General features: G+C 39.7%; 1 protein-coding gene across 1 annotated transcript; it reads left to right on the top strand.

The window, feature by feature from the left end:
* The first annotated feature begins 325 nt into the window (after positions 1–325).
* On the top strand, positions 326–12,018 carry LOC103188532 (homeobox protein EMX1). Its single transcript, XM_042343725.1, has 3 exons — positions 326–350; positions 1,468–1,694; positions 11,713–12,018. Exons 1-3 carry the CDS (start codon positions 326–328, stop codon positions 11,878–11,880), a joined length of 420 nt encoding a protein of 139 aa, XP_042199659.1. The 3' UTR covers positions 11,881–12,018.
* Positions 12,019–14,931: the final 2,913 nt, after the last annotated feature.

The raw sequence follows: 14,931 nt of genomic DNA, 5'->3' as shown, positions 1-14,931 counted from the left end.
GAGAGAGACAGAGAGAGTGAAACTGAGAGAGAGAGTGAGACAGAGAGTGAGAGAGACTGAGAGAGAGAGTCCAAACACAGCACCCAACAACACACACAAAGCACACATCACGTTTCGCCCACAAAATATATGGTCAATTCACTTAAAGTACATTCTGCGATGCGCTTTGAGACGTCTTGAAGATGTGATAAGGAGCTATATCAAACTATATCATTATTATCACCCACACACGTGAGTTCTCACCGCCTGTAGTTGGTTTAAACAGTTAGATTTTGGAAGAAACCAACAATGAAGAGCTTTACACCCACAGTCTGACCCCAACTGGATGTGGTTAGAGATCAGCGACACAGGTGTGAGAGACAGAGATGTAGGAGAGAGGGGAACAGGAGAGAGAGGAACAACAGACTGCATTCATTTAGCACCTACCATGTTGGGAGGACGTCCCAAGGCGCTGGAAAGAGGAGAGAGAAGGGGGGAGAGAGAGAGGTGTAGAAAGGAGGAAAAGAAGGCAGTAAGAGTGAAGAAGGGAGAGAGAGGTTTTATCTACCTACTTAGCTCTCTATTTCTATCTATCAGAGACACAATCACAGGAACACATATAATAAATATAATAATCAAAATAATAAAAATAGAATAATGAAAATGTTTACATCTCATACAAAACATTCTACTTTAGAAGGACATCTCAAAGCACTTCACCGGATTCACTGTGAAATGCAGTGACTGTGTAGGTGAATGCGGCAGTGAGTTTCCTCACAAACAGCCGTGAAGCGAGTGCTGAATTTTACGTAAAATTGACTAAATAAACCCAGAAGGTTCAGGTTAAAGTTATAATAACCTCAGGGTTCCTCTCCATTGAAAATGTCATTGTATATTATAAAGTGTCAGTGTGTGACGCTTCAGCCCAATGCTGTGGGGGGAGAGAGAGCACCTCATTGTCAGAGATGCCGTCCTTCAGATGAGACGTTAAACCTCACTCCATTTGTGCCTTGTTCAGGTGGACGTTAAAGATCCTGTCAATTGTAGTCACTGCATTTGACAGTGAATTATGTGAAGCCTTTTGAGATGTCCTCCCGACATGAAATCCCAATTTCAAATGCTAAGATTCTTTTGATTATCAAGTGCTCCACTCGGCCGGTGGCAATTGATAACAGAATGAAATCTGTAAAGGGGGAAAGAGAAACATTTGAATTGAAACTAATATCATTAAATAAATACAACGGTTTGTGAGACACTGCTGTGTGCAATTGGCTGCCGTGGTTCTCCCACATAAGACACAGCCAATTCATTTTACAGTATATTCTGTGAAGCACTATATCAAATGCAAGGATTATTATTATCATTGAGCGAAGAGCAAACGAGTAATGGTGTGTTCAGTTCCAGCTATAGGGAGCCTCTGGGATCTAACCAGTAATTTATAGCAGGTTATACACCGAGCTTTAAACCAACACGATTTAATAATCTGAGCCGCTGCTGACCTCTCCCTCTCTCTCTCTCTCTGTGTATCAGGGGGTGATGCCACTCACGAAACACTGCTCTTACATGGACCTTTCGCTCGGAAACCCAAACGCATCCGCACCGCCTTCTCCCCGTCCCAGCTCCTGAGGTTGGAAAAGGCGTTTGAGAAAAATCACTATGTGGTGGGAGCTGAGAGGAAACAGTTGGCGGGCAGTCTGAGCCTGTCCGAAACCCAGGTACAGACACACACACACAGTATACCTCTAACCACATCCTCACTGGGACTGAATTACTCAATCTCCAGCACACAATTCAATCTACTTTACAGTGATAAGGTCTTATATCAAGCGCTGTGGGATGGTACTCTGAGTGAAGGATGCTATATAAATGCAAGGATTATTATTATTACTATTATGTATAATTAAAAGGACCAAATCCCCCCCACCCCTCCAGAATAATTCACAATAAAAAGATTCCAAAATAAAATTAAGAATCAGTCAATTTATTAGAAAGGAAAATAAATATAAGCGAAAAAAGAACACACTAAATGCAAATTAAGAAGTTATAAAATAACAATAATAAATAATTCTTGCTGTTGATATAGCACTTTATCACATTGTTGAGACGTCTCAAACGCTTCATGGAATAAACTGTAAAGTGAAATGACTGCATATTTTGTGGGTGAAACGGCACGGCAGCCAATTGCACACAGCAGTGTCCCACAAACAGTCATGTCCCAAGAACAGTCATGGATTAAGTGACCAAATTATCATTATTATTTTCTTGGAGGGATTTATTACCCCAGAAAGCAATCCATCAATCGACTAACAATCGGGTTCCTACTTACTGCTAAGTAAACAGAGGCGTGTGGAGTAAGGAAACTTGCCCATTGCTTTGTCTGCCCGAGAATTGAATCCAGGTCTTCTCCCTTGCGAGGCGAGTGCTCTAATCACTATGCTACAGGACTCCACGATTATTGGAACAATAATCACAAATTAAAAGAAACCCCCTCCCTACAGAATAATGCACACTAAAAAGGTTCTAAAATAAAATTCAGAATTAGTCAATTTACAGTATTAGAAAATGGAACAGAGAAAACAATAATAATACTACTTAGAATTGTTTATAGCGCTTTATCACATCGTTGAGATGTTTCAAAATGCTTCACAGGATACACTGTAAAGTGTATTGACTGTGTATTTTGTGAGCGAAACGCTCACATTAAAAAAACACATTAAATGCAAATTAAGGAGCTATAAAATAACATTTTATAAGTTGGTAAAATTTATTGGAAAATAAAAAGGGGGAAAATCAGAATAAACAAAAATTAAAAGGGTGTAAAATAATATTTAGAATCTGTAAATGTACTAGAAAAAATAAGTTTCTGTTTATTGTTTCACCCACAAAGTACACAGTCAATTCACTTTACAGTATATCCTATGAATCGCTTTGAGATGTCTCAATAACGATTTAATAATAATTATTAGAATCCTTGCATTTAATACAGCCTCAATACATCAAGAAAAGTGCAGTGACTTTGGTGAATGAGAAAACAGGGAACGAAATAGAATAAATTAAAATAAAAAAGATTAAACAATAAGATCCAGAATCAGGATCCTTGAAAAAAAGGGGGAAAATCAGAATAAATGAAAATAAAATGGTTAAAATTAAGAGTCATAAAAAGACAAATTATTTTTAAAAATACAAACAATTAATCCTCTCATTTAGTATAATCACTTATCACGTTTCCCCACAAAATACACAGTCAATCAACTTTACAGTATATTTTGTGAAGCGCTTTGAGATGTCTCTACAAAATGATCAAATGCAAGGATTATTATTAGTATCACTTGTAACATTATCTCAAAAACTTCACAGGATTTAATGAAGTGTAGAGACTGCTTTTAAACAAATTAAAGAAAAAAATACAACAAATGCAAAAAACAGAATAAATTAAAGTGAAAACAATTTAAAAACAAGATTTGAAACGGTATATGTTTTAGACAATTAAAATCTGTTTGTTGAGTTAGTTACTAGAGAGCATCAATTTAAAATAGTTATAATAATAATCCTTATAGTCGATATACCGCCTTATCATGTCGTTGAGACGTCTCAAAGTGCTTCACAGAATATATTGTAAAGTGGATTGACTGGGTATTTTGAAAATGAGCAAATGGGGAGTTCAGGAGATTTTTTTCTTAAGCGCAGAGTAGTTAGGATATGGAATGTGCTGCCGGGAGCGATGGTTGAGGTGGAATCCATATTAGCTTTCAAAAGGGAATTAGAAAAATATCTTAAAAAGGAGTCAACAAGTGTGTGGGGAAAGGGTAGGGAAATAGGACTGAAAGATTTGCTCTTAAAGAAGCCAGCACAGGCACAATTTGCCCACAAAATACACTTGATAGTATATCCTGTGAATCATTTTGAGACGTCTGATAAGGCGTTATATCAAATGCAAGGATTATTATTAAATGACCGACTTCTGTGCTGTCAATTTCTATGGATCTTTAAAAAAGGAGGAAAAACCCAGAAATAAGCGAAAATGAAAATCTTATAAAATAAGACTCCAAATCAGTCAAATTTTGTGAATATTTAAAAAGGGAGAATTCCAAATAAATGTAAATCAAAGGTTAAATAAGGGTAATTAAATACTTTCAAAATAATGGGGAAAATCAGTATAAACAGATTCAAATTCAAATTGGATTTTTTTNGAAAGAAACATACAAAAGTTAAAACAAAGGGCAAGTACATTAAATAATAATAATATATTTTTATAATAAAAATAATAAAATCAGTCAATTCATAGCTGATTGTGGGATTGTTCCTGTGTGCAAATTGGTTGGTATCTTCACCTACAAAATACAGTCATACACTTTACAGTAAATCCCATGAAGTGCTTTGAGGTGTCCTCCCGATGAGAAATTAATAATAATGATAATAATCCTTGCATTTGATATAGCACTTTATCGTGTTGTTGAGACGGCTCAAAGCGCTTCACAGAATATACCGTGAAGTGGATTGGCTGTGGAAGAAACATAATTATTATTATTATTATTGTTTTATTATAAATTTAGAATACAAAACTCAAATAAAACAAGCTATAAAAAATAGCATTCAGTAAATTAAAAATGAAGTGTTCCCCAAAAATAAAATCATTTTTATTTTATGATTTAAAGTAATGCTATCAGAAATGCTCGCATTATTTTAAATCATAGCATCAAATGTTATCTAAATTTTTAAAAGGATGCAATCAGAAATGGAAAGCAGAGATATTCACTCTCTGGCTTAATAATTCAATTAAAAAACTAATCAGATTTTATTTAAAATAAAGAGGGGAAAATTGAACAAACAAAAACAAAGGGTTAGTGAATGAAATTATATAAATAAGATTCACAAAAAAGCGAAAAAATCAGAAAATAAAATAAAATTGAAATTAAAAAAAGTTTTTAAAAAGGTTAAGGTGCGGTAAATGTACGCGAAAATAAAAAGGGAGAGAAGAAAAAGGAAATAATAAATGAGTTAAGATTAAAAAGGGAAGAGATTCAGGAGTCAAACCCATTTAAAATGAATAAAAATCTATTTAAAATTCTGAATGAAGAAACAACCAACACTAAAATGAGGGGAGAATAGGATAAATAAATAGATTATAAACGAAACAAACAGTGACCGTTTGTGCCGTGAAAACATATTGTAACTTTCAGAAGTTTATAAAACAAATCTCAACTAAAATCCTGAACAAGTAAAACAAAGTTCACTTTTTGTCCAACTACCAAATGAGCTCTGCAATAATAATACATATTTTTGTTTAACTATGAGTTCTGCAATAATAATAAATAGTTGTGTCTTATTGTGAAATGAGTTCTACAATAATAATTAGTCGTTTGTCTCCGAAATTAGTTATGTAATAATATTAATTAATATTTTGTCTAACTATGAAATGAGTCCTGCAATAATAATTATTATTAAATATTTTTGCCTATGAATCAAGTTTTGAATTAATAATCAATATGTTTGTCTAATTATAATGATTATGATTGAAAACGCATTTCATTATTATGATTGCAGAATTATAATACTAATGCAATAATAATAATGGAAAGTTCTCAATAAAAATTATAGTTAGACAAAATATTTATTCTTATTATTGTAGAACTCATTTCATTTATGATTTTTTTGCAATAGAGGTCATGAATAATATTAAGTGTTCTCTAATAATAATAATTCCTGGGTGACAGTCTCAGAAATTATTATTATTATAGACAACTGCAGAACTCTGCATCAACACAAAATGAATGTAAGACATTACTCCCAACTCAGTGTCAGGTGAGGGGTTCAGTCGCTATACAGCAACACACACGGGGCACCTTTCCCTCTGAATACTCTTTCTTTCTCAATACTCTCTCTCTCTGACTGCTCTCTCTCCCTCTGAATACTCTCGATCTCTCTCAATACTCACTCTATCTGACTTCTCTCTCTCTCTCTCTGAATTCGTTCTCCCTCTGAATACTCTCTCTCTCTCTCTCTGACTGCTCCCTCTGTCTGTGAATACTCTTTATATGAATACTCTCTCTCTCTCTGACTGCTCCCTCTCTCTCTGAATACTCTTTATCTGAATTCTCTATCTCTCTCTGACTGCTCTCTCTCTCTCTGAATACTCTTTATCTGAATTCTCTCTCTCTCTCTCTGACTGCTCCCTCTCTCTCTGAATACTCTTTATCTGAATTCTCTCTCTCTCTCTGACTGCTCTCTCTCTCTCTGAATACTCTTTATCTGAATTCTCTCTCTCTCTCTGACTGCTCCCTCTGTCTGTGAATACTCTTTATATGAATACTCTCTCTCTCTCTGACTGCTCCCTCTCTCTCTGAATACTCTTTATCTGAATTCTCTCTCTCTCTCTGACTGCTCTCTCTCTCTCTGAATACTCTTTATCTGAATTCTCTCTCTCTCTCTCTGACTGCTCTCTCTCTCTCTGAATACTCTTTATCTGAATTCTCTCTCTCTCTCTGACTGCTCTCTCTCTCTCTGAATACTCTTTATCTGAATTCTCTCTCTCTCTCTCTCTGACTGCTCCCTCTCTCTCTGAATACTCTTTATCTGAATTCTCTCTCTCTCTCTGACTGCTCTCTCTCTCTGCTCTCTCTCTCTGAATACTCTCTCTCTATCTGAATACTCTCTCTGACTGCTCTCTCCCTGACTGCTCTCTCTCTCTCTTTAAATACTCTCTATCTGAATACCTTTTCTCTCTGATTGCTCTCTCTCTCTGATTACTTTCTCTATCTGAATACTCTCTGTGTGACTGTGCTCTCTCTCTCTCTCTGAATACTCGCTCTCTATCTGAATACTCTCTCTGTGACTGCTCTCTCTCTCTCTGAATACTCGCTCTCTATCTGAATACTCTCTCTATCTGAATACTCTCTCTCCCTGAATGCTCTCTCTCTCTCTCTGACTGCTCTCTTTCCATCTCTCCCTCTCAATGCTCTCTCTTTCTCTCTCTCAATGCTCTCTCTCTCTGTCTGCCAATTTGCTTATAATTCACTGTGTCAGAGAGCAGAGAGAGCTGTCCTGCTGTGATCCCTGTATATTTGAGGAGTCCTGTAGCTCAGTGGTTAGAGCACTTGCCTTGCACGCGAGACACCTGGGTTCAATTCCAGGCAGGGCAAAACCTTGGGCAAGTTTCCTTACTCCACACACCTAATAATAATCCCTCCAAAACAAAGCAATAATAAATTGGTCATTTTCAATCCACGACTGTTTGTGGGACATTGCTGTGCGCAATTAGCTGCCGCGTTCGCCCACAAATATAGTCAATTCACTTTACAGTATATTCTGTGAAGCGCTTTGAGACTTCGAGAAGACGTGAAAAGCGCTATATCAAATGCAAGGATTATTATTATTATTATTTATATCACCCAGGGCCGAGGACAGTTTAATTCTCTGACTCTGTGTCTCTCTCCCCCTGCTGCCCCCTTTATGTCCCTGGCTGAGTGTTTGTCTGACATTGGGAAATGCTAAGTGCAGGCCAGGCAGAGCTGTGTGAGCAGCAGACACTCACTTTGGATACTTTTAAAGTAAAATAAGAGGGGGTAGAAAAGCGAGAACTTACGTTTAAAATCATATCATAACTTGACAGATGTAAAGATTACTAGTGTATCTTTCCATTTGATATCTATTTATATTTTAACATTTTACAATAAATGTATATATTAAAATATAAATATTATTCCTATCTATATATTATATTTGTATTATATATTATATATAGTATTAACATAGTATTAATATTTTCCTGATTTGAAAGATGCTATACAAATGTAATTTGTTGTAGTATCCGTGCAATACACATACAGGGTCCCTCTGCCTCACTCTCTCGCTCTCTCTCTCACACACACACGCAGCCCTTTAGATAAAAAGTCACAAAATCAACCTATAAAATAGGTGCCTCACATTCACACAGCCTGAAATTCAACCCAAACCCAGATTTGTTTTGTTTGGAGATTTTGAAATGTTTCTTGGTTTGGTTTGAACTTCAGGCTGGCTTTCACATCAGCAATGATTTTTTTCATTCTTTAAAATTCTGAGAATCTTACAGTTAAAAAAGAGATTAAAAAAAAGTCTACAATTTAAAAAAATTGGTCATTCAATCCAGACTGTTTGTCGGACACTGCTGTGCGATATTGGCTGCCACGTTTCGCCCACAAAATATACAGTCAATTCACTTTGCAGTATATTCTGTGAAGCACATTGAGACTTTTAAACAATGTAATAAGGCACTATATCAAATGCATGGATTATTATTATTGTTATTAATTTTTAAACCGTTTCACAAATAATAATTAGTTGAACAACCCCTCCAGTGTCCCACACTTCCAACCCAAGCTATGTCTCACACAAGAAAATGAAGAGGTGACTTATTGCCTCTGGGCTGGTTTAAGTGGTTTAAATTAAAATGGATTAATTAAGTGTTTTTTTTAATTAAAATAAATGCCCTTTACTTTAATGTTATTTACTGCATTGGTCACTGTGTGCGAATTGACGTACACCTACAAAACACACGGTCACGGGATATAGTAATAATAATCCCTGTATTTGATATAGCGCCTTATGTCTTATGTATCGCCCACAACATATGCAGTCAATTTACTTTATATGCAAGGATTATTATTATTTTGTCGTTGAGACATACGGGATTCATTGTAAAGTGGAGTGACTGTGTATTTTGTGGGTGAAACGCGAAAGCTCTTTGAGACGTGCTCCTGGTGTGAACGAGGCTGTGGCAGATTGAACCCCAGTGTGTGTGGGTAATGATTTCTCTAAGTTGCTCTTTGTCGTCTGATGATCACTTTAAACTGCAATCACTGACTCGCCCACCAGTGAAAATCACTTCTCCCTTCGCTCAAACCCCTCCTGATCTGAAAGTGTTAAACTGCTCTGTTGCAGTTGAAGGAGGTAGAGGTTGCTAAGATACCAGTGTGTGTGTGTGTGTGTGTGTGGTTAGAGCATTCGCCCCGAAAGCAAGAGGACCTGGTTTTGATTCCCGTTAGGGCGAAACCGTAGACAAATTTACAGTATATTCTGTGAAGGCTTTGAGACGTCTCCGAGACATGATAAGGCTCTATATCAAATGGAAGGACTATTATTATTTGTATTAAGTCGGAACCCGGTTGTTAGTCGATTGGTGGATTGCTTTCCGGGGGTAATAATCTCTCCCAACAAAAAAAACTAATGTGGTCACTCAATCCATGATTGTTTGTGGGACACTGCTGTGCTGCGTTTCACCCACAAATCATACATTCAATTGAATTTACAGTATATCCTGTGAAGCGCTTTGAGACGTCTCAATGATGTGATAAGACGCTATATCAAATGCAAGGATTATTATTTTCAGGTCTTGTCCGTCTCTGCCCGAGTGGAGGTGAAGGGAGTGTTTTAGCTTTGTTTATCAAGACTTATCCTCCAGTTTGTCTTGCACTTTCTCTTCCATCCGAAATTCACTCCCAAAATCTTGGCCGCTGCCCTCCCAGCTGTGCACGGGACATCCCGGTGCAGATTAGCTGTCGTGTTCATCTCCGTGACAGTAATTGCGCCCTTTCTGATAATAATAATCCTTGTATTTGATATATATTTGACGTCTTCAAGACATCCCAAGCGCTTCACAGAATATACTGTAAAGTGGATTGACTGTATTTTGTGGGCGAAACACGGCAGCCAATTGCACACAACAGTGTCCCACAAACAGCTGTGGATTGAGTGACCAAATTATTTTTTCACTTTGATTTGGTGCAACTCTTTGATACGTTTGTAACACACAAAAGGTTCTGGTAACTGCAGTTCAGTCTCTTTTGGACTTTGACCTCCAACAGTTACAGTGGCGATAGTGTTATTATTAAACACAAGACCAGATGTGGGAATTACTAACTGTTTATGACATAGTGATCCAGCTCACCAGCTCCACAATGTCTCAGTTTATTAACACTGTGATCTTGGTGTAATATTAGGGCAAGTTTACATGAAATGTGCTTTACAAACACAGTAACAACATACATTTACACATCACTTTGGAAAAGGTCTCCTGTGAAGCACTTTTAAGATGACTCAAAGACGTGATAAGGCGGTATATCAAATGCAAGGATTATTATTATTATAATATTTGATATAGCGCCTTAACACATCTTCGAGATGTCTCAAAGTGCTTCACAGAATATACTGTAAAGTGAATTGACTGTATATTTTGCGGGCGAAAGTATGTGCTGAAAACACAGAGAAGTAAGAGAGGTTGTTTTTACCTATTCGTAATAAATGTATTTAATTAATTAAATGTAATAACTAATTAAATTGTTATTGAACAAAACAAAACCTTGCCCCATGTTGGGGACTTTCATCTTACAATCTGATCATACAATGTCAGAGATGCCTTCCTTCTGATGAGACATTAAACCAAGCTTCCGTTTGTGCCCTGTTCAGGTGGATGTTAAAGATCCCGCGGTGCTATTGGAAAAGAGAAGGGAGTTTCTCTCTCCTGGTGTCCTGGCCAACAATCCCCAGATACAATCAGTCATTCATCTTATGACTGTTTGTGGGACATGCTGTGTGCAAACTGGCTGCTGCGTTTTACCAGTGAAATTCAGAGTATATAACAGTAAATCCTGTGAAATACTTTGAGAAGTCTCAACAACTTGATAAGATGCTATATGAAATACAAGGATTTATTCAGATCTATTTATACTAGATCTATTTAGTCAGTTATTAATTAATTAATTAATTAATTAGTGTACTTAGACATTTACTTGTTTGTTTATTTATTTAAATTCTGTAAGACAAACTGTCTCAAGCTGTACACTATGAATAGTCATAAATATCAACTTACCATTTATAAAAAAAACCTGTCAATCACACCCGATTACATCAGCATAAATATGAACAATTATAAAATATAGCTATGAGCTGATATTTTGAAGTATGAAAAATGTTTTCTCAGAGGGGACCTTTTCAACATTTTAAATAGGATTCAAAAGACACAGGGACAAGAGGTTTAGAGATGTAAACAGGCAATTTCAGGACAGACACCGGGAAATATTTCTTTACCCAGAGGGTAATTAACGACTGGGTTACCAGGAATCGGGGGCAGGGTTGAAGCCTCATCTAAAAAGCAGCTTGATGCTGTGGTGCTGGAGGGCGGTTGGGTGAGTGTTCTGGAGGCATGAGATCAGCCAGATGCTTCTTCATCCAAACCCAGCTTGTGACCTTGCCAATGTGAGTGGGTAATATTAGCCAATAACATTAACCACTAGCACTGGATAGTAACATTAACCAGTAACATTAACCGGTAGCATGGAGTCCTGTAGTGTAGTGATTGGTGCGCTAGTAAATTCTGTCAAGTGCTCCGGGACGCTACCCCACGCGAAGGGCTCTATATAAATGCAAGTTGTTGTTTTTGTTGTTGAAGCGCTTTGAGACGGCTCAACAACGTGATAAGGCACTCTATCAAATGCAAGCATTATTATTATTATTATTATTATTAGCCAGTGACGTTAGCCTGGAGTCATGTAGTGTAGTGGTTAGAGGGCTTGCCACACAAGCAAGAGGACCCAAGTTTGATTCCCAGGCAAAACCTCAGGCAAGTTTCCTTACTCCACACATTTCTGGTTATCCAGCAGTAAGTAATAACTTGATAAGGCTCTATATCAAATAAAGGATGATTATTATTGTTATTATATTATTATTAGCTGTTGAGCTGACGTTCTGGCTGTGTTGCAGGTGAAGGTGTGGTTTCAGAACCGCAGGACTAAATACAAGCGTCAGAAGCTGGAGGAGGAGGGTCCAGAGTGCGGGCCGAAGAGGAAGGGATCGCACCACATTAACCGCTGGCGTCTGGCCACACGCCAGCCCAGCCCACAGGAGGTGGACGTCACTTCTGAGGACTGAGCCCCCAGGACTGTACGCCAACCCACAGCACGCAAGCTGCACCGCGCACATGCGTGTGCTGGCAAACGCCGGGATGTTATAGCGACACACCACCTGTACACCACACCCACGCACAAACACTCACACAAACTCACACACACGTATACTACACCTGAACACACACACCCACAAACTCACACACACCCACACACAAGTACGCCACACCTACATACAAAGAATCACACACTCACATGCAAACACAGACACGTGCACACAAACACAACACATTACATCTGTATAGCGCCTTTCACGTCAGGAGGACTAAAGCGCTGAACACACACACACGCACACACAACCCACAAACCCTTTCACACACCCTCACTCACACCGAGTTGGACGTTATAATGAGTGCCAGCCCCAGCTCCTCCTGTGTGAGGACAGACTCTGGAGACTGAATGCACTTCACTGACCGGGTCAGAGACCTGATCCATGTTATCGCCGGGTTGTCAGCGGCACATTATATATATATATAAATATATATTATATTATATTAAAAAAGCTTAAAATAACCTTTTTTTATATATATATTTCTTTGACATTTCCTGCAACAATCACCTGATACCTGCTTGGCTCCAGTCAGCGACTCCATACCTCGGGCTCTGACAGCCTCACCCTTCATGGATGCAGTCTACACCTCACAGAGCCAATACGGAACCTCAGCATCCTGCTCGACCCTCAACAGTCCTTCATCCCCCACATCCATGCCATGACCAGCTCTGCCTTTCCCCACCTCCGCAACATTGGCCGGCTCCCGTCATTCACCCCAGGCCGCCAAGACCCTCATCCACACATCACATCCAAGCTCCACTATGCAAACTCCCTGTTTGTCGGCCTCCCCAACTCCTCCCTCCACCGGCTGCAGATCATCCAGAACTCTCCCAACCAGACCTTATCACCCATCCTCGCCCGAGTTCACTGGTTCCCCATCCCTCAGACGATACAGTTCAAGATCCTGGTCCTCACTTTCAAAACCCTCTTTGCCCTCAATCCCCCGACCTCTGTGACTTCCTAACCCCCTACCATCCACTCCCTCCGCTCAATGGGCTCCAGGCTGCTTCACGTCCATCACCTCGCCAGCCCCACCATTGCGGGTGGGCCTTCAGTCTCTCTGCCCCCACCCTCTGGAACTCCATCCGACAGTCCCTCCTCCTCGGCCCTCCCTTGCCTTCTTCAAGGCTCGTCTCAAGACCCTCCCCTTTGACCTTCGGTCTCCCTCCTACCCCTACCCCTCCCCACTCTCCAACCCTCCTGATCCCGACCACCAGCTCGGGTGCGGATCCTGACTGTCCAGTGCTTTGAGACGTCCTCCTGATGTGAAAGGCGCTAAACAAATGTAATTTGTTCTTGTTGATATCATGTGGTCTCCCCCCCACGACACCTCCGCCGCACTATAACATATAGCATGAATTTGTTTATAACGCCCTCTCCTGCTAAAATGTCCGACATCCGTGGTAATCAGGTCACTGATGATGTAACTTCCGGCTTTGCACAGAGCACAGGAAGTGACATCGCAGCGAACTGATGACCCAGAAGTCAGCCATTTTGTTTTTGTGGGAAACTGATCAATTAAAGCTTTCGAAATAAATAAATAAATCGCATAAAATGGCAGTCATTGTAACACAGCTCCACTGTTATCTGCGCTGTAAGCCCGCAAGGCCATTTGGTCTTACAATTTAGCATTGAATTATTGTGGAAATTTCCCTCTTTATCTGAAAGGTTTGGCTTTCATTAAGAAATGCAGAAAAATTGAAAATTCTGAAGTTTTAAGAGTTCGGTTGTTCGGACAGCTCCAGTCCTGGTCACACTAGAGGTTGGGGGAAGGAGACATTTCGGCGCTTCTGATTTCATCCTCTCACAATCTCTGCCCGACCGACCTCCCATCACAGTGTCCAGCTGTTAGTTAAACGATCCCAGGGTTCTGGCCTCTATTACCCTCCTAGTTACCCCGTATCAGCTGTTGACTGCGTGTACAGATTTGATGCTGGATTTGTGTTTTTTTATCCAGGTGTTTGACACATGCAGAAACCCATTACCGTGATCAGCCAGGTGTCTGACACACGCGGACACCCATCAGTCTGATCAACCAAGTGTCTGACACACACGGAAATCTTTCACTGTGCTTAAGGTATCCAAATCAGACTTAGTTCCACATGTGTATGCCACCTACAACTGGGGAAATTTCCCTGTGTCTGGAATGGAATGTGCACTCTCTCTCTCTTACTGGAGGGACACATCCTGTTTACCTAATCCTGGAGAGTGTTAGGCGCAGGTTGGCAAGAGCCAGAGTTTGCGTTTGGGTAACTGCTGGAGTCTAACTAGCTAAAACCACATAGCTTGCCATTGAAAGCACTGTCTGGCAAGCTTTCCCGCTGCTTGTCCAACTAGGACAATCTTACCCATTAGGGCTTTGGTTTGCAGGGTGAACAGAAACTGAATGGGAAGAGAGCTGGGTCATGGAGATAGATAGACAGACAGGAAGCGAGTTTGAGGGAAAGAGAGCAAGTGTGTGTGTGGAGGAGAGAGTGAGTGTGTGTGAGAGAGTAAGATAGAGAGCAAAAGAGAGTGTGTGTGGGAGTGAGAGAGCAAGCAGGGGGGTTATAGACCTGGTGGCTCATGTGGAGACAAACACCAGGGTGGACTGGACTGGCTGGATGGACGGTTTCTGTGCCGGAACATTCTGTGGTTCTATAATATCTTAGAATAATGCAACATATCAGAGGTGAAAGGTTTGCTGATGTCCGCCCGGTCCCAGACGTGAAAGGTCAGCATCTCACCTAGCTGACACCACCGCCCAAGCGGAAGCTGCCCTGTCGGCACTGAACAACAACAACAAAATTACATTTATAGAGCGCCATTCACGTCGGGAGGACGTCCCAAAGTGCTGAAGGAGTTAATAAAGCAGTAGCTTCACTGCTGCCACACAGCACAGCGGACTGGCAGCGGAGAGAACAGAATAGCTGAGAGATCATTAACACAGAACATTAACCAGCTAAAGACTGAATCAGGCAAAGA

Source organism: Callorhinchus milii, unplaced genomic scaffold, assembly GCF_018977255.1.
Source record: "Callorhinchus milii isolate IMCB2004 unplaced genomic scaffold, IMCB_Cmil_1.0 Scaffold1, whole genome shotgun sequence".
NCBI classification, from domain to species: Eukaryota; Metazoa; Chordata; class Chondrichthyes; order Chimaeriformes; family Callorhinchidae; genus Callorhinchus; species Callorhinchus milii.
This window is presented reverse-complemented; position numbering and strand designations above follow the sequence as displayed.

What these genes read in the sequence shown, in the direction of transcription:
- LOC103188532 (XM_042343725.1), top strand. Translation starts at nt 326, where the DNA reads ATGTGGTTAGAGATCAGCGACACAG. An exon ending in GTTAGAGATCAGCGACACAG is followed by an intron (nt 351 to 1,467) that starts GTGTGAGAGACA and finishes TAATAATCTGAG; the next exon opens with CCGCTGCTGACCTCTCCCTC. An exon ending in TGAGCCTGTCCGAAACCCAG is followed by an intron (nt 1,695 to 11,712) that starts GTACAGACACAC and finishes GCTGTGTTGCAG; the next exon opens with GTGAAGGTGTGGTTTCAGAA.